This window comes from Nelusetta ayraudi, unplaced genomic scaffold (assembly GCF_046127955.1).
Source record: "Nelusetta ayraudi isolate G7.1 ecotype Tasmania unplaced genomic scaffold, CSIRO-AGI_Nayr_v1 ptg000089l, whole genome shotgun sequence".
NCBI classification, from domain to species: domain Eukaryota; kingdom Metazoa; phylum Chordata; class Actinopteri; order Tetraodontiformes; family Monacanthidae; genus Nelusetta; species Nelusetta ayraudi.
The window spans coordinates 862501-887500 of record NW_027466139.1 but is presented as its reverse complement, the minus strand read 5'-3'; the positions used below and the strand labels follow the sequence as shown (position 1 = coordinate 887500).

General features: G+C 52.5%; 2 protein-coding genes across 2 annotated transcripts in view; both read left to right on the top strand.

The window, feature by feature from the left end:
- The window catches only part of slc3a1 (solute carrier family 3 member 1), a 96673-nt gene extending 95595 nt beyond the window's left edge, over positions 1-1078 (top strand). The window contains exon 11 of the transcript XR_012929001.1: positions 1069-1078. The gene's annotated coding sequence lies outside the window, so the exon portion shown is untranslated. The remainder of the gene's footprint in view (positions 1-1068) is intronic.
- camkmt (calmodulin-lysine N-methyltransferase) overlaps positions 1-3712 on the top strand; it is an 86382-nt gene extending 82670 nt beyond the window's left edge. The window contains exon 11 of the mRNA XM_076046222.1: positions 3369-3712. Within this exon, the coding sequence (XP_075902337.1) occupies positions 3369-3524 (156 nt within the window). The 3' untranslated portion in view covers positions 3525-3712. The remainder of the gene's footprint in view (positions 1-3368) is intronic.
- Positions 3713-25000: the final 21288 nt, after the last annotated feature.

Genomic DNA, 25000 nt, shown 5'->3' with positions numbered 1-25000 from the left:
TTAAAAGTGGGCTGAGCTCACGCTTGAAATGCATACTGCAATACACACACACACACACACACGCGCGCGCGCGTGCGCGCACACACAAGGGTCAGGTGCTGCAGATGAATATGAGGTCAAGCTAAAGTGGCTCCGCCCCCTTTATATCTGAGGGTGATTAAGTCTCCTCTGCTTATCATCTGATGAACACTCTGAACAAGCCCTGTGTGGTCTCTGTGTGTGTGTGTGTGTGTGTGTGTGTGTGTGTGTGTGAGCAATCTCAAAGCACAACACACTCACACACACACACAGACCAGACATCACTCAGACGGCATCATGTTGGCTAGACTTTACACACAAACACTCCATACGATGATATCACTGTGAGACACGCGCACATGCGTGAGCGCACACACACACACACACACACACACACACACACACACACACACACACGCACTAATCAGCACCTGCTACTCCTCATTTGCACTGCAGATTAACGTTCTTTAGCCGTATTTACCGAGTGACTCAATCAGAACCAGCAGGAAAAAAAACAACACTTTATTTCACTCCCAGTGTTGCTGTCTGCCAACGCTGCCAATCTGTCAAAACAGGTTTTGAAATTTTTCACATTAAATCCTACAACTCCAAAAGTTGCTAAGCTAGCCGCTAGCGCTGTGGATCGCGTCCCTGGATCATTTGAAGAAGAATACAAAATGTGTTTAAGCGGAGCGATTAAGCTTGTGACTCAGTGACTCAGTGACTCAGTGAGTCAAAGTCCCGACCGGAACCTGAGTCCGATCCCGTGGCCGAGCTTCAAAACACACACACGGAGCTCTGCAAGCGTGGCTGCACTCCAGCCAACGGATCAACGAGCAGAGACTGGCCAGAAATTCCACCGCAGCGGTGTTACGAAAAAAAAAAAAAAAAATCGACCTGGTCGCAAAACTTGTCACCGGTGTTTTAAACACTGCAGCCTCTCTGTGGACAGCGTGGCTCCGCTCCTCCACCGCCCGCCTGTGTGGAGCCGCCAAGCCTCCCAGGGAACACCACAATACATGGAATACTGCGTCCCGCTTGGGATGCAACCGGAACGCCGCTTGTCTCCGTATTAGTGAACCGTCTACAACGTGAACGTATCCTCCATTTAGAAAAAAAAAAAAAAAAGGGGCCTCCTTTATTTTCCTGGATGAAAGCTGGCAACACGAGGCTCACGTCACAGTTTCTGTTTGTTTGTTTGTTTGTTTGTTTGTTTGTTTGTTTGTTTGTTTGTTTGGACTAGCTCACCCTTTTTAATGTTTGGTTTCTGAGCGTGCACGTACGTACGTGCACGCTCCCCCCCCTTAAAGCACGACTCTGCAGTTTTGTTTTGTTTTTTTTTCCCAAAAGCAGCAAACAGCTCCAACACTGAAAACACACTGGAGCAGCAGGAAGAGTGTGTGTGTGTGTGTGTGTGTGTGTGTGTGTGTGTGTGTGTGTGTGTGTGTGTGTGTGTGTGCAGACAGGCCCAGTGCGTTATCCTCTTATCCCCAGTGTTGTGGAATAGAGAGGGAAGCAGCTGGAGGGACTGCAAGCAGCCTGATAATGCCGCCGCTATTTTCCAAGCCGCCATCTTAATCTTGTTACTCAAATGGTTGTGAAGAGAGAGTCATGAATTTTAATTTCACCGCTGACACACACACACACACACACACACACACACACATACATATATATGCAACAGAGTTGTGTGTGTGTGTGTGTGTGTGTGTGTGTGTGTGTAGACCCCGCCTCTCTTTCACATGCATAAACACAGTGTCCCCACTGTGTCGCTGCACTCTCACTCTTCCCGCCCTCCCTACACCCCCCCCCCGTCCCTCCCCCCCCAGGCCCACCGCTCTAACCCAACACTATCTCCCCGTTCCCCACATCAGGAGCCACTTCTCTATTTACTGGAGCCTGTCCTTCTATCCCCTCCTCTACTCATCTCTCCATCCAAGCAATTCCTCATTCTCCGTTTCCTAATCCTGCCGAGGGAGACCCCCAGACATCCGGTTTATCCCTCCCTGCCTTGTCTCAAGCACTCCCTCCCTCCTTTTACCCCCCCCACCCCCACCTTGTTCACTTTTTCCTTCCCCCCCCCCTCCCCCCCTCCCTCTCTCTGAGATGAAGCGAGGCGAGGCGGCGCCGGGGTTTGAGTGAAAGTGGCTATAAAATGAACGACTTGCACCTCGGAAAAATACACAGAAAGAGAGAGAGGGAGGGAGAGAGAGAGAAGATGTGGGGGGAGGGGGAGGGGGTGGTGGTGGTGGTGGGGGGGGGTTACGGGCTGAGAGCCGATTTAGCCAGCCACCCATGAAGCTGATTAGGCAGCCTGCGATCAGGAGGAACAGCTTTGCTTGTTAAACTTTTCACCTCTGCGAGCTCTCAGCCCTCACCGTGTTAAGGCGTCCGCACCCCCCCTCCCCCTCCCCCACCACACACACACACACACACACACTCCCCCAATCTACCTCACCCCTCTGCCTCCCCCCCCCCCCCCACCACCACCATCCATCCATCCATCCATCCATCCATCCATCCATCCAGTCCTCTCTCCTTCCGCCTGGGAGCGTTTTGAATGTGAATGCTGGCTGTGCCCCCCCCCCCCCCACTCTTTCTGGGGTCAGAGGTTCAACTGCAGGTCTGCAGGGACACTGACAGGATGATAAGGCAGCGGCAGCAGCATTGAGGGGACGGAGGCTCTTCTGTCATATTCAACAATGTCAGGAGGGAGTTTTTTTTTTTTAAATTTCATTCTAATTATTACAACAAAAAAAAAAAAATTCTTAAGCAGAGGCGGAATGGGGGGTGCAGTGGTGTCAGCTGACTGATCTGTGGCCCCTTCCCGGGTTCAGATTTGATTGAGGAGGAGAACAAATCAGGACAGGTCAGATATTATTGGTTTGGATGCAGGGAAAACCCTGAAGGCCGATACCCAGGTGGAGCACGTCGCCGCTGCCTTATGTCAAAGAAGCGTGGAGACATCAGTGGCTCAGCTTTAAGTTGTCCGGCGCTAAATCAAAGGCGTCTTCAAGCTTCTTTGTACAATCAGAGGAAAACCAACTGAGCCCTCCAGAGCTGCAGGGGGCGACAGTGGCCAGGAAAAAAACTCCCCTGTGGGAAGAAACCGAGAGCAGATCCAGACTCCAGGGGGTCAGAGGTCGTCTGCATTGACCAGTTGGGGTGAAAAGGAAATACAAAAATGTAGAGAGAGAGAGAGAGAGAGAGAGAGAGAGAGAGAGAGAGAGAGAGAGAGATCTATCTATCTGTCTGTCTGTCTGCCTGTCTGTCTGTCTGTCTGTCTGTCTATCTGTCTGTCCCTCCATCCTGCTTGTGAAGCTTGTTTCAGCCTCTTGTGTGTCCTGCAGATGCTGAAGCAGGGCAAAGACGCCTACGACGAGGACATCCACTACCCGCTGCTGGTCACCCTCACCAAAGAACCTCCACCCGCCGCCACCACCAGCACCGCCACCACCAGCACCGCCACCGGCGCTCAACCTCAAGTGAACCAACACGAGGGCTGAACACCTGCAAGTACGAGACGGAGCGGCGCCACCGACCCGTTCAAACTGTGCAGAAGTCTTCCCACGGTCCCGTCGGTTCTCTCTCAAATCATTTCCTGAGTGACACCCAGGAGCCTGCTGGGAGCTGCTCATGCTGGTGATATTTCCAGAGCAGCTCAAATAAGTCCTCATTAGCTCCTCCCCCATTTTTTTTGTTTTTTTTTCAAAATCCTTTTCAGTCCATCGATCCACGATCGGCGGTCAGTCCGTCAGTTCACCTGCCACCAGCAGGGCGGCGCTCACCTCACTCACGCGCCACTTTTTTTGGGGGGGGGCGTGGGGGGGGCCTGGAAACGACACGACGATCACGACAGCCGCGATTCCATGACTTTCGGACAGATTTCAGTATTTCCACTGGTGTTATGGGACAAAAGGAAGTCAACTGAGTGCACTTGAAGGAGCTGCGGCACCAACAGAGAAGTTAACCACTGCGGCCGCTGAAGATTTCCGGCGTTTTTCCATCGTTTTTTTTTTTTTCTTTTTCAATTTGCCAGCGTCGTCGGCGTGAAAAAAAACCTCGAGCCCTCAGTTTGTTTTCGCTATCAAGCCGTTTAACCCTTGCGGTTACGCCGGCGGCCACCGGGGGGGCCACGGCTCCAATTCATCAGACGCGTATCGTCGTTTGGTCGTCGCCTTTCTTCCACACCCACCCCCTCCCAACACACACACTCCCCCCCCCCCACCTTTGTTCCCGCCGCCGACTGTAATTCCTCCCGCTGAAACCGGTCTCGCCCAGTCAGAGGTCGACATTAATAACTTCTTTTGTGCGCTTTCCCTGCTTTCCGAGCGGCGCATTAACACATTAAGGCTCCTCGCAGACAAAAGGAGCAGTCATTCCCGTGAGCGCAGCGCCGAGCTGCCTTATCGTCACTCTGCTGCTGCTTCCTAACGGGATCCTCGCCTCCCAAACGCTGCTTCTGCACCGGGAGCTGCGGGGAGCGCCAAACTTTCCTCCGCCCTGGTTCCGGTTGAACTGCTTCCCCAGTGACGATGTTTCATTGGTCGAGCACGGCGGCCTCACGTGCTTTTTTTATTCATGATTGGTGTATTGGTAAAAAGCTTGACATACTGCCCCATTAATACATGCGTACATTTGTTTGTATATTCATGTATTTCAGAATATACATGAGAGCAGCAAGGTTCTCGGCTCCCAGCTAGCTGCCATCTTGCAGCACCAGTTTTTTTTTAAGCAGTGGTTTTAAATCAAAAAGCGAAGACGGGTCACGGACCTGCAGCCACTGTGATCCGCCTGCCTGCTCCAGAACCAACAGTCGCTGCAGGGTTTTCTCAGCGGCGGCTGTTTGAAATGTAGAGATAACTCCCAGTGCTTTTTTGGTTGTGTGTGTGTGTGTGTGTGTGTGTGGGAGAGGGGGGGGGGGTGTCTACAGCTTGCTCAGATTAATCACATTCTCTACTTTGTTGTTGTTGTTGTTTGTTTGTTTGTTTGCTACCAAATTCACCATCGGGACTGCGACGGTGTGCAGCGCCTCGTCCGACCGAGTGGTTGCACTCACTGTGTCTCACTGTGTTCTGCAATGATTTTTTTTAACCCGAGCGCCTCACTGAAGTCTCAGTGTTCCACCCAGATGGACGTTAGCTCGACCGCTGGGCTAATGATGGACGTTAGCTCGACCGCTGGGCTAATGATGGACGTTAGCTCGACCGCTGGGCTAATGTCCGTCTTTGTCTTTCAGAGTTTATATGAGATTTTAGCTGTGTGGACAGGAAACACCAGACTCTGTCCCAGAGTGCCACCACTTTTCCCATAAGCGTGTGTGTGTGTGTGTGTGTGTGTGTGTGTGTCTTTATTGAGTTTGTTTGGTTCAGTGTTGTACAGGTGTAGAAAACAACAACACTGGTCAATGCGACACTTGGGGTTCTGCTGACAAAGAGCATCATTCCAAAGAATTAAAAACAGGGTTTCAACATAGATGGCAAAAATAAACACAACGACGACAACACGAGTGCAAACCCCAGTTGTTGTTGTTGTGACTGATGTGTCGCCGTATCAGTGTCAGCTCACTTCCCCCCCCCAAAAAAAACTCCAAACCATCCGTGAGGAAAATGGAATTAAAAAGGAAATTCAGTTTGTGACAAAAGAAACGAGACGTGTGTAAACTATCTGAAGTTGGTTTGACCATTATTTTTGAAATCCCACGTTTTGATTTGTTTTGATCCATCGGTTGAATGTCGTCGTTTGCTGTGGCTGATTGCTGTGAGTAAATCATAAAAAAAATAAATAAAGATCACACAAATTTAGGTGGGAGTTTTTCTTTTGTCGCTCATCCAGCAGCAAAACACCATCCAAGATATTTTGCCTGCCAAGTTGTTGTTGTTCTGCCCCCGTTGCACCTGTTTTGTCCTGTGATTTCTATACTTCCAGCATCCCACAAACCCCCAGGAGCCGCTCGACAAACCTGCTGCTGCTGCTGCTGCTGCTGCTGCTGCTGCTGCTGCTGCTTTTCTAATCAAAGGACAATTGTGCTTCATTAATAAAGATCCAGAGTTAAACGTCCGCGGATGCAATAAAGTTTCCTTGGGGCTGCAGCGGCCGGCGGTGGCCCTGTGTTTCAAACACAAAGACCTCCTGTGGGCTAAGCTGGTGCCAGACAAGGTAACACACACACATAGCGCACGCACACACACACACACACACACACACACACACACATCAAGCCCCGGCTACAGTCTAGCCCTCCACAGGAAGAAAAGATAGAGGGATAAAGGAAGGAGGGGAGGCCGGTGCACAACAGCTAATCCTGCAGACTCACTCTTCTGTTTATCAGTCAGCAAGAGGGAGGGAGGGGGTAAGCAAAAAAAAAAGAGAGGGGGTTGGGAGGGAGGGCGGGGAGGGGGCGGGGGGGCGAGGGGGTTCAGCAAGGCCTCCTGATCTGCCTTTTGATATTTTAAAGAGGTCTGTTCTGCTGAAGAGCCAAGAGGCAGGGAAAGCAACGAGAGGCAGAACTCAGGCTGGGGGGAGAAAAAAGAAAAGAGAGAGAGAGAGAGAGAGTTTAGAGGGGAGGAGAAGGAGACGGGCTGAGAGACACTTAATGGCTGCAAGGAGGGAGGAAGGAAGGAAGTGGGGAAGGAAGGCAGCAGGAAATGAGGTGAAAGTAGATCGAAGCAGCGCGGATGGAGGGAGGAGGGGAGGGAGGGATGGAGGGAGGGGGGGGCAAAAAGCTCTAACGATGAGACAGAGAGAGAGACAGAGAGAGCGAGAGTGGGAAGAAAAAAAACAGAGAGAAGTTGACTGAGGGGCCGAGATTGACCGGACTGGGCGAGTGATCGAACGCAGAGAGAGAGAGAGAGAGAGAGAGAGAGAGAGAGAGAGGAAGAGAGGGAGAGACAGACAGAAAGAGAGAGAGAGAGAGACAGACAGACAGAAAGAGAGAGAGAGAGAGACAGAGAGGGAGAGAGAGAGAGAGAGAGAGAGAGGGAGAGAGAGAGTGGTGGCGGCTCGACACAAGGGCCCCATTAACTTGACCACTTGCCCTTTGCACACAAAGACGAGGCCGGCCCACTGCCCCTCCCACCCAATTATCCACGATTAGGCTCAGTGCACTGTGTCAAGATGGAGAGAGAGGAAGGGAGGGAGGGGCAGGGGGAGACAGAGGGAGGTGCAGGCGGGTGGGCGGGGGACGTGGGGGGGGGGGGGGCAGGGCGAGCGAGGGCCTGGCTGGCTGGCTGGCTGGCTGGCGATGACAAACACGTCAACACGCAGTGAATCCCAGCACCAGCGAGGTGCTGGAGGTGGGAGGTGATTCCCAGTGACTGCCTGCAGCCTGCAGACCAGCAGCACACACTTAGCCCGCTGTTTGCAGCCTCCACTCTCAGCTCCCGGCAGAGGCCACAGCTGACAGTGATTTGGCAGTTGCTGGTCTTGGAACGATGAACCACTGTCACATGACTGCAATTTACTGTCCTATCAAACTGGTGACGAGTTATCAATGCCCCCTGTGACATCACAAACGGATGATATCCAGAGTTGCATATTTGTTGCATCTAATAAGTGAAGTCCACGTCGTCGTTGGTTGGTTGGTTGAGCTCATTCAACCTCATTCTGAGAGGAGTTTGTCCTCGTGTTCATATTCCTGGTTCCCAGTCGGCTGGTTAACGAGCCTGCATGGAGAGGCGGGCGGAGGCTCCAGTGTTCACCAGGGGGCGTGGCTTTGACCCCGCGACCTCTGTTCAAGTCATTGACTCCCTGCCATGGACTCCAGCAACATGTTCACCAGCTGTTAACAATGTCACTGTGTGTGTGTGTGTGTGCATTGGTGCTGGTAGGCTGGACCAGTGTGTGTGTGTTGTTGACCAATGTGTGTATGTGTGTGTGTGTGTGTGTTGTTGTTGTGGAGTTTTTGGCTCATCAAACCAAAGGCAGTGAGGTGAAAAACCAGCTTATTGGAGCTGAAATGAGACCGCGGGGTCAAAGGTCAGCTCCTCTGACATCACACGCCGCAGATACTCAGTCCCCACGTCCCCGCGATGTGTTCAGGCTCCAGCACAGCCGCCGTAAATCACAGTTGGACGCGTTGGAAGTGTGACAGTGGACGGCAGCAAATATCATTGATATTTTAATGCTCCTGTGTCCTCCTGTGAACACCCCCCCCCCCCCCACCACACACACACACACACACACACACAGTCTAGCTTCAAACAAACAGGTCAACAACCTCATGATACAGTGCACCTGCCTACACACACACACACACACACACACACAGCAGACGAGGTGCTCAGCTGCAGGACAGGCACGTTGTGTTGCGCTTTGTTGACATCACGCCGCCAGCGAGTTGGAATCCCAACGGCTTTCCTACTGCTACACACACACACACACACACACACACACACACACACACAGGTCTCGCTGCTCTTTATTGCTATTGCAATGTTGCATGCAGCGGAGGGAACAGCTGGACTTTGAGCTCCAGGACAGCGAGGTCCAAGTGGAGAACACAACTCGTTTGCACTGCGAGCATGATTCAAAGTGCAGCAGAGGGTTTGAGGGGAGGCAGAGGCTCCTGCAGCGGATGGGAAATTTATATATATATACACACACACAAACTCTGTTTCCCCCAGCAGACTCCCCCTCTCCTCCTCCCCTCCCTCCTCCCCCTCCTCCTCCTCCCTCCTCACCCATTCCGTCCGTCTCTAAAACCTTTCAGCCGTCCCTCTGCTGCTCCTCCTCCAGGCAAATTGAGGAGGAGGCTTTTTAAATGATCCGCTGATTATCGCTAGTGGACTCACTTTGGGATTTCTTTCTTTTTTTTTCTTCCAGCTCCAGCGTCTGCGTGCCTTCCTGCCCGCCACCCCCCCCCCTAAAAACCGGGGAGAGCGACGAAGAGATTGAGGGGGTGGGGGGGGCTCTCCCCCCTCCCCTCTCCCACTTCTCCATTGCAGAATGGCTTTTTGCTCTGTTTGTTTGTGCTCATGAAGTGGAATTCCGCAAAGTCCCTGAGAGCATTTTTCCTCCTTGGTGTTTTTTTTTTTTTCTTTTTCCGCAAAAAAATAAATTTAAAAAGCCATTGAGTGCGACATGGCGCTGGAGCTGCAGCTAGCCCCTCCTTGTCCCCCCCCCCCCCCCCCCCACACACACACACACACGCATGTACGCATTGAGAGGTGTTCTCAGTGCTCACCTGATGGTGGCCTTGATGACAATAATGTTTCTTATTATGAGTGAGGGCAGTGGCAGATGTGTGCAGCTGCTATTTAATGTATTTACCTGGAGCTGCTGAATGGGATCCCGTCTGTATGCGTGGTGGAGAAAAGTCTTCTTCTTTTTTTTTTATTCATATCTTAAAGCATTTTTTATCATTATTATTATTATGATCATTGCATTGTTGTTGTCAGTGTTGTGTATCATACAGAGAGAAGAAATAGTGTTTAGCCGACGGCTTGTTTGCATGACACAAAATCTTATTCTTATTCTTATTCTTATTCTTATTATTATTTATTTTTATATTTTTTTTATTATTATTTCAGCTTTGTGGAAAAGCTGCTGCTACTTCCTGTGATGTTCCTCAGGGGACCTGCAGGTGCTTTTACAGCAGCCGGTTGCAGTGACACTGCAGCGTTAGTAAAATGGACAGAAAGGCTGTTGTGTATTTGGATCGTCGACAAGCAGTCTTGCGTGGTCAAAGTTTTCCAGACTTGTCAGACTTCCCGGTGCCGGCAGCAGTGCAGTGACTCCAAATAGAATCTGACGCTGCGGGCCAGTTCGACACCGTCAGTGCAGTGCGATGCCAAGCTTGCACACCGGCTTAAAGCGACAAGACGCTAATTTAAATAATGAAAGGCTCTCGGCCACTCGAGTCGTTCCCAAGTCGTTCCCGAGTCGTTCCCGAGTCGATCCCGAGTCGTTCCCGAGTCTTTCCCGAGCCGTTCCCGAGTCGTTTCCGAGTCTTTCCCGAGCCGTTCCCGAGTCGTTCCCGAGTCTTTCCCGAGCCGTTCCCGAGTCTTTCCCGAGCCGTTCCCGAGTCTTTCCCGAGTCTTTCCCGAGTCGTTCCCGAGTCGTTCCCGAGTCGTTCCCGAGCCGTTCCCGAGTCTTTCCTGAATCTTTCCCGAGTCTTTCCCGAGTCTTTCCCAAGTCGTTCCCGAGTCGTTCCCGAGCCGTTCCCGAGTCTTTCCCAAGTCGTTCCCGAGTCATTCCCGAGTCGTTCCCGAGTCGTTCCCGAGTCTTTCCCGAGCCGTTCCCGAGCCGTTCCCGAGTCGTTCCGGGCTCCACATTGTTGACGGTCCCCCTCAATGTCGTGTTTGATCCCCGACTTTTTGAATTTCCCTCCACGTGGATCTGCACCTGCCTCCCCGCCGGCCTCATTGTTGGGCTGCCCAGGAGTCTGCGGGAATCTTTAAAGAAGAGAAACTGCAGCCGGAGTTCAAGAATGTTTGACTGAAATCAAATCATTTGGTTTCCTCCCAGACGTTTTACACAAATGATTTCCTAACGGTTAATAACAGCGTGGCTTTTACGGTGGGATGCAACTCTCTCCACCTTTGATTCGTTTTTATTTCAAGTTTTGGTTTTCAAGGTCGCCTGTTTCTTTCCCTTGGCGGTGCCTTTTCCCCCCTGAAGGACACGAAGCCATTGTCAAAGTTTGGAGCATTCAACTCCCGCAAGAGAGGGGAGAAAATCTAAAAGATCTGCAGACCTTTAAAACCCTGTCTGCCTGCCTGCCTGCCTGTCTGCCTGCCTACCTGTCTGCCTGCCTGCCTGCCTGCCTGCCTGCCAGTCTGTCTGCCTGTCTCTCTGCCTGTCTGTCTGTCTGCCTGCCTGCCTGTCTGTCTACCTGCCTGCCTGCCTGTCTGTCTGCCTGCCTGTCTCTCTGCCTGCCTGTCTACCTGCTTGCCTGCCTGTCTCTCTACCTGCCTGCCTGCCTGTCTCTCTGCCTGCCTGTCTCTCTGCCTGCCTGCCTGCCTGTCTCTCTGCCTGCCTGCCTGTCTGTCTGGCCTGCCTGTCTCTCTGCCTGCCTGCAGAAGCTCACTCCTGGTGTATTTCCTTCCTGATTTATCCGTCCTCCTCCACTCTGCCCCTGAACGCCCCGCGGTCGCCGGGGCAACGGCTCCAGCCGGCCGACCCGGTGTTCCCGCAGGACGGCCGAGGCCATTAGGGGGCCGTCAACGAGCCTCTCTTCCTGCCACAAGTGGTGCTGCTGTCGGCGTGGAGAGGCTCCTCGTCTCTGCTTTGAAGGTCAACGAGGCCGCAGCCCCCCACTCTGCCGCTGACTCTTGGTCCCCACCACCCAGCCTCCCTCCACCCTCCCTCCACCCCCCTCCACCCTCCACCATCACCACCACCCAGCCTCCCTCCACCCTTCCTCCACCCTCCCTCCACCCTCCACCATCACCCAGCCTCCCTCCACCCTCCCTCCACCCACCACCACCACCCAGCCTCCCTCCACCCTCCCTCCACCCTCCCACCATCACCACCACCCAGCCTCCCTTCACCTTCCACCATCATCACCACCCAGCCTCCCTCCACCTTCCACCATCACCACCACCACCTCCTCCTCCTCCTCCTCCACCTTCACCACCACCATCACCTCCACCACACCACCACCCTCCTTCCTCAGACGCCCCCACCCCCCCATCCTCCCTACGCCCTCTGTACGGGGTTCTTTCTAAATGTATGGTCAATTTCCTTTGAGTTGAAAAATACAGTGGAAAACTCATGTTGATGCAAAATGAAAAAAAAAAAAAATCCTTCTTAACGACTTCACCTGAAATTCCGACGCCCCTCAGGTTTTTCTTGTGGCCTTACGAAACCCTACACCCTTCCCTGACACCACTCTTTTGTTTTTCTTGTCTCAAACTTCTTTTCCTCAGAGTTGTTTTGTCGGTTTGCATCGGCAAAGACTTGCAAAAGTGAGTGACTCAAGAAAGAAAAAAAAAAACAGAAGTGGGATCAGTCGAAAGTGGACCAGGATTTCACTCCTCCTCGTCCTCCTCGTCCTCGTCCTCCTCCTCCTCCTCCTCCTCCTCCTCCTCTTCCTCAGCAGCTTACAGGGTGGCATGCACCTGTTCCAAACAACTATTTTATAGCCGTCCTGTTTCAGGGAATGGGATGGGGGGGGGTGGCGGGGTGGATGGTGGGGGGGGGTAAATACTCCAGCGGCCACTTGTCTGCCTCCCCGAGGGGGTGGGGGTGGGGGGTGGGGGGTGCAGGTGGGGGAGAAATGTACATAGATTATGTCCACACTAATCCTCCTGCGACAAAAAGGCATTTCGTTTCAATACGACAATCGGCTGAGGGCTTCAGCAGATACACTTCTCTCACTGGCAACACACAGCACATGCACACACACACACACACACACACACACACACACACACACACACACACAGGCATTACCTCGTCCGTATGTGCACAAGGACATTGGTGCAATTAACCTCTAGCTGATTCAGTCCAAGTACTCAGTTTGATTGAACGGGAGCTGGAGTGTTTCGCTAAGCCATAACCACAACCTTGTGTGCCAGAGTGATTGAGAGAATGTGTGTGTGTGTGTGTGTGTGTGGTGTGTGTGTGTGTGTGTGTGTGTGTGTGTGTGTGCGTGCGTGCATTTCTTAAATTCTGGAGTGCACACAACTCCAAAAGTAAAGGGAGCGGCTGGCCGACGTGGTGGCGGCTCTCTGCTGTTGTTTCTGCTGCTTTTCGGTGGGAAGAAACTAAGACCCTGGTGAGCCCCCCCCCTCACCTCAATCAACCCCACTTTGGTCAGGGGGACAGGAAGAAGGTCGGCTCTCCCACTTGTGCCACCGATGACTCTTCCAGACCCCGAGTCGCCCGGGTTTCACCCCCGCAGGGCGACACGTCCTCCAGCAACCGGCATCAGCAGCCCAGAGCACCACTGCCACTGCCACCACTGCCACCACTGCCACCTGCCACCACTGCCACCACCACTGTCACCTGCCACCACTGCCATCACCACCACTGCCACCTGCCACCACCACTGTCACCTGCCACCACTGCCACCACCGCCACTGCCACCACTGTCACCTGCCACCACCACTGTCACCTGCCACCACCACTGTCACCTGCCACCACTGCCACCACCGCCACCGCCACTGCCACCACTGCCACCACTGTCACCTGCCACCACTGCCACCACCACCACTGTCACCTGCCACCACCGCCACTGCCACCACTGCCACCACTGTCACCTGCCACCACTGCCACCACTGTCACCTGCCACCACTGCCACCACCACCACTGCCACCTGCCACCACTGTCACCTGCCACCACCGCCACTGCCACCACTGCCACCACTGTCACCTGCCACCACTGCCACCACCGCCACTGCCACCACCACCACTGCCACCACTGTCACCTGCCACCACTGTCACCTGCCACCACTGCCACCACCACTGTCACCTGCCACCACTGCCACCACCGCCACTGCCACCACCACACTGCCACCACCACTGCCACCTGCCACCACTGCCACCACCACTGTCACCTGCCACCACTGCCACCACTGCCACTGCCACCACCACCACTTCCACCACTGTCACCTGCCACCACTGCCACCACCACCACTGCCACCACTGTCACCTGCCACCACTGCCACCACCACCACCGCCACCACTGCCACCACCACTGTCACCTGCCACCACTGCCACCACTGCCACCACTGCCACCACACTGCCACCTGCCACCACTGCCACCACCACTGCCACTGCCACCACCACTGCCACCACTGCCCCCACTGCCACCACTTTTTCCCTCTGCACTACTAATTTCCTCCGCAAGCTCTTGCACCTGCTCACTTTGATGCCAGCTTTTACGGGGAAAAATTGCGGCCTTTTGTTCTTTGAGGCACATGACGGCGTTCCGGTGGGTGATGTCGAGCCTCGCTCGCAACCACCGAGACACTTGGAGCGCAGAGGAAAGGTGAAGATGGAAGAAGAGGAGAAAAAGATTCGACTGCGACCACCGGGAATAAAGACGTTTGGTTGGATGGCAGCGGACGTGGATTGTTGTGAATCAGTGATGACGGCGCCCTGAGTTTTCTGATTATTCCATTTGGGCTCCCGCCGCCTTTGACGCGTTGCGGCGGAAACTTGCGCGTTTGTTTGGCGTCGCTCAGCGTGAGTGGTCTCGACATCGCAGACTGGAGATCTGATTGGCAGTCGCAACTGACGGTGGTGCGTTCACTGGCGGCAAACAGGAGCTTGCGATGAGGATTCTGCAGGCCTCAGCAGATTTCACAGAGCCCGACGACACAGGCCAGCTGAAATATGATTGGATAAGAACTCCAGCATAATATACAACAATGGAAGCTGCACAACCAATTGGATATCATGCGATGGGATTATTACGATGTGATGTGTTATCCTACTGATGAGAAATTATACTTTTCTAAGAATATTTATGTTGGTTCAAAACCAAGCAGGAGCCACCGCGCAGACTGGAGAAAAGTTGATTTAAACTGAAAAGACTTAAAGGTTCAACTGAGGGTGTCAGTCCAACAGCGGACGGCAAAATGCATGCCTAATGAACACCTGCAAAATGGCAAATCTACTTTGCCGAAAGTTTTGAGAAATATCACTTTTATTTTGTGCAAAACTGCAGCCAGTTTAGGCCAGCAGAGAGAGGAGGCCTTGCTGGCCCTGACGGCCCTCCACTCAGTATATGTACTCAGTATATGTAGGCTGCATATATAGACAGATACAGACAGATATGAATCTGCAAGTACGCTTGTGCTTTTTTTTTTGTTTTGTTTTTTTTTTTCTGTCTTTTTTTTCTCTCAATTTGAGTCCTGCCAGCCGCGCCTGCCATTTTGCCGCCGCTCCCCCGTCGTGCCGCGCGGTGCCGTCGCTAACCGCGCGGCGCTCCCCGGCACCGCTCGCTCACACGAGTACACGCGGCGGCGCCGTCGTGCGCCGACTCGCTGGCGCAGCTCTATTAATTAGCTGTTTGATGCTGTTAATTGGGCTCCCACTGCTGCGCTAATTGATAACGCCATTGCTATTGACAACGGCGAACACAAACACGGTGGGGTTGGTGGGGGGGGGGGGGTTGTGGTGGTGGTGGCGGTGGTGGGTGGGGGGGGAGCCGACGAGCTATTCAAGCGACGGCGGCGGCAGAGCGGCAGGAGAGACGAGAGCGAGCAGCTCCGGGATGAAAAGCCAGAGAGGAAGTTAAGGATGAGAGTCGCAGGGGGAGGAGGGAAAGAAAAGGCCTTGGGAGGAAGGAGAGGGAAGAGACAAAGGAGAGACGAGATGACGGCGTGAAGCAGGGCCACCATGTTAAGAGCTCGCCCCCCCACCCCCACTCACCCCCGCCCCTTCAACCCCTCCCCCCGCCCCTTTCCATGTTTTACCAATGTCGCTTTTGCCGCCCTTGTTCGCTCGCTCCATCGATTTCTTTCTCTTCTTTTCTCTTTTGTATTTTTTGGAATGCACAACTAGTGGCTGGCGGCCCTGCAAGCAAACAAACCAGCCTCTGTTTTGCCTTTCAATGGGGGAACGGGGGGGGGGGGGATGTAAATGCAATCTGTGTGCGTGTCAACCGCCGGGTAATGGCCAGATCATCTTTCTGCAGCGCAGCGATCTGCATATGGCTGCCGACGGCCCCTCGTCTCGCTAAACTGCTGCCGCTGCTGCTGCTGCTGCTGCTCAGCTATTCATGGAAATGTCTGTTATCACGTATGGCATATGTTTTTACCTGTCACCCCCCCCCCCGCCCCCCCACGACCCCAGTCAAATCAATATTATATCAGCCGTCAAGTGTTGCGTCCCGCCAGAAGGTCTGAGGCGTTTATTTATGAAAAAAAAAAAAAAAATAAATAAATAAAAAAATCTTCCATTCTCGTTGAAAAGAGACATTTTAAAATCTTCTGTCAGTGTTGTCACGATTACTGAGAAGTTTCAATTTTTCATTGTGAGTCTGAAGATTGGAGGAATTTCCATGATCAGCCACAGTTTCATAGTTGTAATTCATTATTATTATTATTATTATTATTATTATTATTATTATTATTGTTGTGTCGCCCATCCTCCCGTTTCTTTCAAAATTCAGTTAAATTGTAACGGGTGCCCTCTGAAAGGTTTGGAAAGACAAGAAGAAAAAAGAAATCCTATCATTTACCAACAATTTCACTTTTTGCTTCTAGAAATCGTTGAAGAAGAAGCCGAGAAGCAGCAGGTGAACAAAAGTGGCCCGAAGACAACCAAGAACGCTGTGGCGGCCACGGCGCTCAACTTAAACAAGCAGTGTGCGTTAAAAGTGTCGTTAACATGGCGGCGTAGCACAGTTAGCGTTAGCGTTGCCACTGCGTTGGCTGACGTGCGCAGCCTCTCCACGCTGGGTCCCCACAACTGCTGCTGCTGCTGCTGCTGCTGCTGCTGCTGCTGCATTTCTATTTTCTTTGCTCCGTTCACAAAAGGAGAGCGAGTCGGGCTGGTGAGTGAGTGAGTGAGTGTTGGTGGACACGTAGCCGCCTGCCTGTGCTTCCCCGGTGAGTGCAGCACCTTTAATGGTGGCAGTATTCGCAAATTACAGACCATCGCAGACCATTATTACCACACACACACACACCTACACACACACACACACACACACACACACACACACACACACACACACACACACAGCACTCTCTGGACATCTGGACACACCTGTTACCTCATGGCAGTGACTACACCAGCAAGTGTATTACTTCACACACACTGCACCACTCGCACACTCACTCTCCGCTACACACACTGCACCACTCGCACACTCACTCTCCGCTACACACACTGCAGCACTGCGCTCTCGCTGAGGCTTTTTCATCCATTTTCCAAAGAAAAGTGCTGCGGCTCCTCCGCTGCTGTGTCCTTCCGACTGTCTTGCTATTATATGTGTTTCCATTAGAGGCAATTACCGCTCAGACTGCTGCGGCTGCTCCAAACCTTCTCATGTGGTTTTTATCACTTTTGATCGAAGAGCCGGGTTGATTATGTCAAGTATGCATTGTGTACGTCGGTAAACACATTGGATGATACTCGGGCCCATGGCAGCGTGTGGCTGGGAACACATTTATCACTAATTTTTTTTTTTTTGGTCCAACTTAATATACGCCTGCACTTCACTTCTTTTCGACACCTCCGTCTATCACAGAAATGGCAGTCTTGCAATGTAATGTTGTTATTTTACTATTCCCTTCATGTGCAAACATTCATTGAAGCCTTTTGTCAATGGGATGCCCATTTTCAGCATTTTCATTTCTTCATTCAAAAGACCTGTGGGGGAGCCGGCAACGTTCATTATTCTAATAAATCTATAGGTCACCAGGAGCCAGCATATTTAGCCCGCTGTTTGCAGCTTTCCACAAGAACACTCACAGATTTAGCTGGTGTGCTTTGTTGCATCTGACAAAAGCTGAGATTAAAAACGAGACGTTGAACCAACACTTGGCTTGGAGTGTAAATGGACCCTTTGGGGGCATCAGTGCCCCCAAATTATGACATCACAATCTGTCTCGGCTCACATTTTCTGAAAAGTGAAGCAAGCAAAAACAAATAAAAGGCGGGCTGGTCCGTGGACAGAAAGTGTGTTTTTTACACCCAACTGGACCTTTAAACACGCGTCTTTCTCAAACACACAGTATCAAAAAAGAAAAAAAAAGAAAAGGGGAAAAAAAAAAAAAAACTCCTGGCAAACTCCCATTGTCCCTGAGAGACTCATAAACTAGCCTTGACCTGACCAAATGCCGTCCGACAACATGAAAGACAACTTCCTGTATTTGGCCCAAGTGGCCAATAGTGCGCTGGCCCTCGCACATCAAACGATAGGACGCCTCCCCCTGCGGAGACAATAACAGCCCCCGCCGGCTTTGATTTGGCCGCCGGACCCCCGCCACTGTACAAACACCGCACGCAAGCCTGTGTACAGCCAGCCAGCCAGCCAGCCAGCCAGCCAGCCAGCCGGCCAGCCGGTGCAACAGCGGATGGGGCCTTTTATTATGCTGAGCGTGGGACTTCAGACCAGGCCTCGGCTTCCTGCGCACACAGAACGCGCTTCCTGTGTCACCAGGTTGGAGGAGCGGGTGGGTAGGGGGGGGGGGGGGCTTGAGGGTTGGATTTAGATTCTGGGGTGAAACGGACTTTTGCTCGTCGTTTCATCTCAATCAGCCTGCAATGCAGTGAGACCAGAGGTGCAGGTCTCTGACTGGTGGGCCCACAATGGGTTGTACAGTGTGCCAGTGGGGGGGGTGGGGGGGTGGCGGAGCAGCAGCAGGTGGATGGAGTGTTTTGTTGAGCCACCTCAGCGGAGGAAACAGTCATCATGGGACACGGAGAAAAGATGCTGCTTTAATGTCAATGGAAACAGCAACCAGTGTCTTTGAAGCCCCACCAGGGTGTTGAGCTCTGTATTGAAATGACTCAATGATGAAATACACCTATTATTATTAGTTATTTACTTACTATTAATATCATTTCTTCAAGTATCGGCGGGCCGGAGTAAAACACCTGACGGGCCGCATATGGCCCCCGGACCATAGGTTTAGATACACTACATGGCCGAGCTGAACACTCTTTGTTTTCACGGCGGCGAGTCGGCGAACGGGAGAACGGGAGAACGGGAGAACGGGAGAACGGGGGGGGGGGGGGGCGTCTTATCAGAAGCAACCAATCAGACGCATCGGAGCAAACAGACAGCGCGAGGCTGCCGGACTCTTGTTGACACATCCTGATGCACTGCCGGCCCCTGCGGTCCCTGATGGACTTTTTTTCCTCCGTCGCTGTCGTTGTTGTTCCCCCCCCCCCCCCCCCCTCATACACGGAGCAGAAAGTCGTCCTCAGCAACATTTGTGTATCTGCTCGTTTGATCTGCCAAAACAAACTGAGAGGGGGGAGGCAGCGCTGCCGGAGGACGCTCAACACTTCAACGCTCCATCCTGCAGTTTTATTTCCTCTCCTTTTATTTTACCACAATGCCGTCTGTGTACAGGTGATGGAAAAGCCAGCATCCCACCCCTCCCCCTCCCCCTGTCCTCCCCTCGCCACCGCCACCGCCCCGATTCACCCCCCCCCCGCCCCCCTTTTTAAAGCAACATGTTTAATCCCCGATTCACCTCCTTCCCTCCCGGCCTTTTTTTCTATTTCCTCCAGTGGAGGCGGCGGCAGCGTGCGGCAAAGTGCAGGCATTCACGGCGGCGAAGGGAAAAGGCAGTGCTCCGGGGCCCTTTTGTGGAAGGAAATCATGTCGGAAAGAAAAAAAAAAAAAAATTGAGGCCGCGGCTGAGCGGGGAGAAGACGAGAGAGAGAGAGAGAGCCAGGGGAGGGAGTGGGTGAAAGAGAGAGAAATAGAGAGGCTGTCACAGACCTCAATGGCAGCATTATGTAAATGGCTGACATCCCCTGATGTAAAGCTGAATAGAGAGACATTAATGTCTTGTGTATATTTAAAAAGCCCAGGCCCAACTCCTCAGGATTGCGAGCGGCAGATCCCCTAATCATGTTGACGAAGTAATGGCAGAGAATTAGTTGTCCATTAAAAGTGTATTATGCACCACGCTGGCACATGAAATTACTCTCAAATAGTGGAATGGCTGAGGGGGAGGAGGAGGGGGGGAGGGAGGAGGAGGGAGGAGAGACGGAGGGGAAGTGGGAGGAGGACGTTGATGGATAGTGTGTGCGTGTGCGTGTGCGTGCGTGTGCGTGTGCGTGTGCGTGTGCGTGTGCGTGTGTGCATTCCCCTGCTCTGACGGAGGCCAGGCGGCAGGTGATTGACATCTTTATACTGTGAGGAATCAAAGCAGTGTGAGTGTGTGTGGATGGGCGCACAGCGGGGCCCGCAAGATTCTAATGAGGTTATAGAGAGGCTGGCAGCGTGTGTGTGTGTGTGTGTGTGTGTGTGTGTGTGTGTGTGCACATGCGTCGTCGCTCTCATTTGCATGTGCACGCTTCCCGCAAACACACACACACGCAGACACACACAGAGGGAAGTGGAGATATGTGACATGTTAAAAGTGTGAGTGGGAGGAGCTCTGCAATGGGATGATATGGAAATGGACAAATAGAAGAAAAAAAAAAAGGGGGGGGGCGGAGCTGTGAAAATAACATTTAAAATGAAAAAGTCAGTGAGACAAAGTGCATCAGTGAGAGGATGGACGGAGGCTGCGGCTTTGACCTTCCATTGTTCAAGGTGGCCTCCTCCTCCTCATCCTCCTCCTCATCCTCCTCCTCATCCTCCTCCTCCTCATCCTCCTCCTCCTCATCCTCATCGTACGATACCACTGCAGATTTGTTGTGTGTGTGTGTTGTGTTGTGTGTGTGTCTCCACGTGCAGGAGCCGAGCTGTGTGATGGATCTCCTGTGCGGCTGTGCGACAGTCGCTCTCGTCTGCTGTCATATCAGATTCCGCCGGCCCTTTTGTCGCTCCTCATGTGTGGTATCTGCACCGCCGCACTGTGTAAACCTCTTCAACTTGTTTTTTTTTTTTTTTTCCCAAAGAGCTTCTTCCAAAGAAAGAAAGAAAGAAAGAAAGAAAAAAAAACCCTCCCAAAAACGTTCCCTCTGGCGTTTGTCGCCCTTGTGGTGCACAGCAAACATGGCGTCTCCTCCAGAGGAGCTTCGGCCCGGAGCCGCTCGGCGTTCCGGGGGGAATTTTCTCTCCTTTTCGACGGGTGCCAGCCAAATACAGTCAAGTTAAAATAAACATCTAAGTGACGGTTTTGCTGTCCCACCCCACTCTCTCCCCCACCCCGCTCCCCTCCCTCCCTCCCTCCATCTTTCTTCCCCCCCCCACCCCCCCACCCCATTCTTCTCGCCCGTCTGAGGCGAGAGAGAAATGTAATTCAGATGTCAAAACGCCCCGTCTCGCTGTCTCCCTCCCTCCCCTCTCCCCCCCCGCTCGCCCTCTCTCTCTCTCTCTCTCTCTCTCTCACTCTCTGTCTCTCTCTCCCTCTCTGTCTTTTCTCCGTCCTTCTCTCGTCCGTCGTTCCCATTGTTCCCGGCGGCTGCTCCTTTATCGAGCGAGACATCGCCGAGAGGGGGAAGAAAAGGAAAAGATGACATGCTTCTCTCTCTCTCTCTCTCTCTCTCTCTCTCTCTCTCTCGCTCTCTCTCTCTCGCTCTCTCTCTCTGCGCCCGTTGAGCCGCTCGTCCTCGGCTGCAGTGTCTTGTCAGTCGAGCGGCGGCAGAATGACAGCTCCCAATGTGGAGGGAACAGCCCTGCGCCATAATGGGACTGACTGGGCTGCCATAGACCTGTCTGTTTGCCTGTCAGTCAGAGGCGTCCGTCAGCTCCCCCTGACACCAACCCGTCTGTCTGTCTGTACGTCTGTCTGTCTGTACGTCCGTCTGTCTGCCTGACTGTCTGTCGTACAGCAGCCTGGCCTTTTGTCTGTCTCGCTCCAGAAGCTAATGGCAAACTTTTTTATCTTTTTTTTTTTTTTTTTTTTTTTTTTAATTCTTATTATTAATTTATCATTATTATCTAGTCATGTATTATTCTATTATTTAATTGTAATGCCAATTTATCATATTGCAGTGGTATTGGTGCAGTGGTATTAGTGCTGTCACCTCACACCAAGAAGGCCGTGGGTTCGATTCTGGGCCTGGGACTTCCTGTGTGGAGTTTGCATGTTCTCCCCGCCTCTGCTGGGTTCCCTCCAGCTTCTGTCCAGGTTCTGTCCAGGTTCTGATGACCTGGCCCTGTGATCCTGTGATCCACTGGCCACTGGTCCAGGGTGTCACCCTGCCTTCACCCTCTGACAGCTGGGAGAGGCTGCAGCAGACCCCCGACAGCCATGGATGGATTATTATCATTATCATTATTATTATTATTATTATTATTAGTAGTAGTATTATTAGTGTTATTATTATTATTACTGCAGTTTTCCCTCCCAGCTGCCGCAGGGTGAAAGCAGGATGACATCCTGGACCTTCAACCATCAACAATCATCGGCTTCGATCCTTGGGGTCCTGGAGGACTCTGGAGGTCCTGGAGGACTCTGGAGGTCTTTGGGGTCCTGGAGGTCCTGGAGGACTCTGGAGGTCCTGGAGGTCCTGGAGGACTCTGGAGGGAGAAGATGCAAACTCCACACAGAAAGGCCTCGGAAGACCCCGGGAATGGAACCAGCAACCTCCTTGCTGTGAGGCGGCAGCACGAACCACTGCACTGCCCCCCCAACCTTGACCGGGCTGCTTGTCTTCAGCAGTCTGACTCTGTTTCACCGTGGCTTCACCGACTCCTCACGTCCCTGCCGCCGCCCCCGTCGATCCTACCAGTCACCTGTCAGATTACACTCTGACCGCTTGATTGCCGTGACATTTTCTCCACGTACCGCCTTCCTCCGGCTGCACATGCGGGACGATAAGATAACAGTGACCCCTCCTCCCCCTCCTGCACTCAGGGAGAACACGCTCATCTCACCTCCTGCCGTTAAATACAATCTGTGAAAGGATCAAATGGTTATGCGGTGCATAATAGTGTATAATATGGATTTAACTGCCTCCACTGATACAGGTGCCGCCATCCAGGCAGTTCGGACTCGCATTTGTTCTGAAATCCGTCACCGATGAAACAAATAATAATAATAATAATAATAATAATGATAATAATAATTAGTAAACACTCCGTCCATCTTTTACTTCTTGTGTTTCTCCAAAAGCAATTTTGGAAAGTAACTTCTTGTGATGTCACAAAGGGCACCAACACCCTCACGCTGTTGTTTTTTTTTGCCTGCCCTTTGAGGCTTTTTGCCTCACCTTCTTTAAGCCCCCTTCCAACAGGTCCAACACACTCAGTCTGAATGAAGTTTTTTCTTTGCAGGCTGCAAACAGAGGGCTAAGTGTGCTCTTTTCTGGTGAGCTATTGATTTATTTTTTATTTGGGATTTTTTTGTGTGTGTTGATTAATCATGTGAGGCTGCTCTGTAGTGAACCACCATTTCACCACCAGTCAGAATGCCGAACATTGTTAAGCAAGTCACTTTTTCCAAAGGGCCTTGAAAGATCGTCCTGTTTGATTTACTGAGTGTGTGTGTGTGTGTGTGTGTGTGTGTGTGTGTGTGTGTGTGTGTGTGTGTGTGTGTGTGTGTGTGTCTCGATGCATCGGTGCCCAAGAAGCAGTTTTTTAAAGCCTAGATAATAGAAAATCCTCCAGCAATCTCAAAGAAAAAAAGAAAAAAGCCTGACAAAAAAAAAAAATCTTAAAAAGAGGTTGAAGGTTGCCCTTCTACCTACAAAAGTTGCTCGATGGCGCTCAAAGGAGAATGAAAACCAGAGAAATGAAAGCGGATCGGGACCTGGTCCATGGTCTCCAGCTGCCTGGACGGCAGGGACTCGCGCAGGCGCTGCGGTCAACCTGCCAGCTCCTCAATCCGTCATTTGTGGCGAAACCTCTAGATTTTATAAGTGCAGCTGATGATCCAATGGAGGTCGACCTCGGCTCATGCCGGAGGTCAATGTGCTTTACGACAGTACTTAAAGCGTGAGCAGATATTCTAGCAGAAGTTCTAGCCGGCTCTTTGACTCGTCCTCTGGTGTGGCTGATATTCTGCTGCAGTAGCAGTAGCACCAGCAGCAGCAGCAGCAGCAGCAGTAGTAGCAGCAGCAGCAGCAGCAGCAGCAGTAGCAGCAGCAGCAGTAGTAGCAGCAGCAGCAGTAGCAGCAGCAGCAGCAGCAGCAGCAGCAGCAGTAGTAGCAGCAGCAGCAGTAGCAGTAGCAGCAGCAGCAGCAGCAGCAGCAGTAGCAGCAGCAGCAGCAGCAGTAGCAGTAGCAGTAGCACCAGCAGCAGCAGCAGCAGCAGCAGCAGCAGCAGCAGCAGCAGTAGCAGTAGCAGCAGCAGCAGCAGCAGCAGCAGCAGCAGTAGTAGCAGCAGCAGCAGCAGCAGTAGCACCAGCAGCAGCAGCAGCAGCAGCAGTAGCAGCAGCAGCAGCAGCAGTAGCACCAGCAGCAGCAGCAGCAGCAGTAGTAGCAGCAGCAGCAGCAGCAGTAGCAGCAGCAGCAGTAGCAGCAGCAGTAGCAGCAGTAGCACCAGCAGCAGCAGCAGCAGCAGCAGCAGCAGCAGTAGTAGCAGCAGCAGCAGCAGCAGCAGTAGTAGCAGCAGCAGCAGCAGCAGTAGCAGCAGTAGCAGCAGCAGCAGCAGCAGCAGCAGCAGCAGCAGCAGCACCAGCAGCAGCAGCAGCAGCAGTAGCAGCAGCAGCAGCACCAGCAGCAGTAGCAACAGCAGTAGCAGCAGCAGCAGCAGCAGCAGCACCAGCAGCAGCAGCAGCAGCAGTAGCAGCAGCAGTAGCAGCAGTAGCAGCAGCAGTAGCAGCAGTAGCACCAGCAGCAGCAGCAGTAGCAGCAGCAGCAGCAGTAGTAGCAGCAGCAGCAGCAGCAGCAGTAGTAGCAGCAGCAGCAGCAGTAGCAGTAGCAGCAGCAGCAGTAGCAGCAGTAGCAGCAGTAGCAGCAGCAGCAGCAGTAGCAGCAGCAGCAGCAGCAGTAGCAGCAGTAGCACCAGCAGCAGCAGCAGCAGCAGCAGCAGCAGCAGCAGCAGCAGCAGCAACAGCAGTAGCAGCAGCAGCAGCAGTAGTAGCAGCAGCAGCAGCAGCAGCAGCAGCAGCAGCAGCAGTAGCAGCAGTAGCACCAGCAGCAGCAGCAGCAGCAGCAGCAGCAGCAGCAGCAGCAGCAGCACCACCACAGTGACTCCATGGTCCTCCTCTCTGCAGATCATGCTTTCCTCTCTACAGTACTTTCACCTGCAGGAGAAGCGCGATGCAGGCGTAATAGTGAAGGGAATTCTGGCTCTTTCCATAGAACCGCTTCTTTTGGCTCGGTTCACTTAAAAGGTCCGGTGGCTCTTTTTTTCTACCAAGCGGCTCCTTTCGATTATTTTTTGTTGTTGCTTAAATTATTTTATCAACAAATTATTTTCTAAAAGGAATGACTGTTGTTCATTATATCAACAGCATTAAACATGTATTCTTTTCCACGGCACAGTGCTGTAAAAATAAATACAA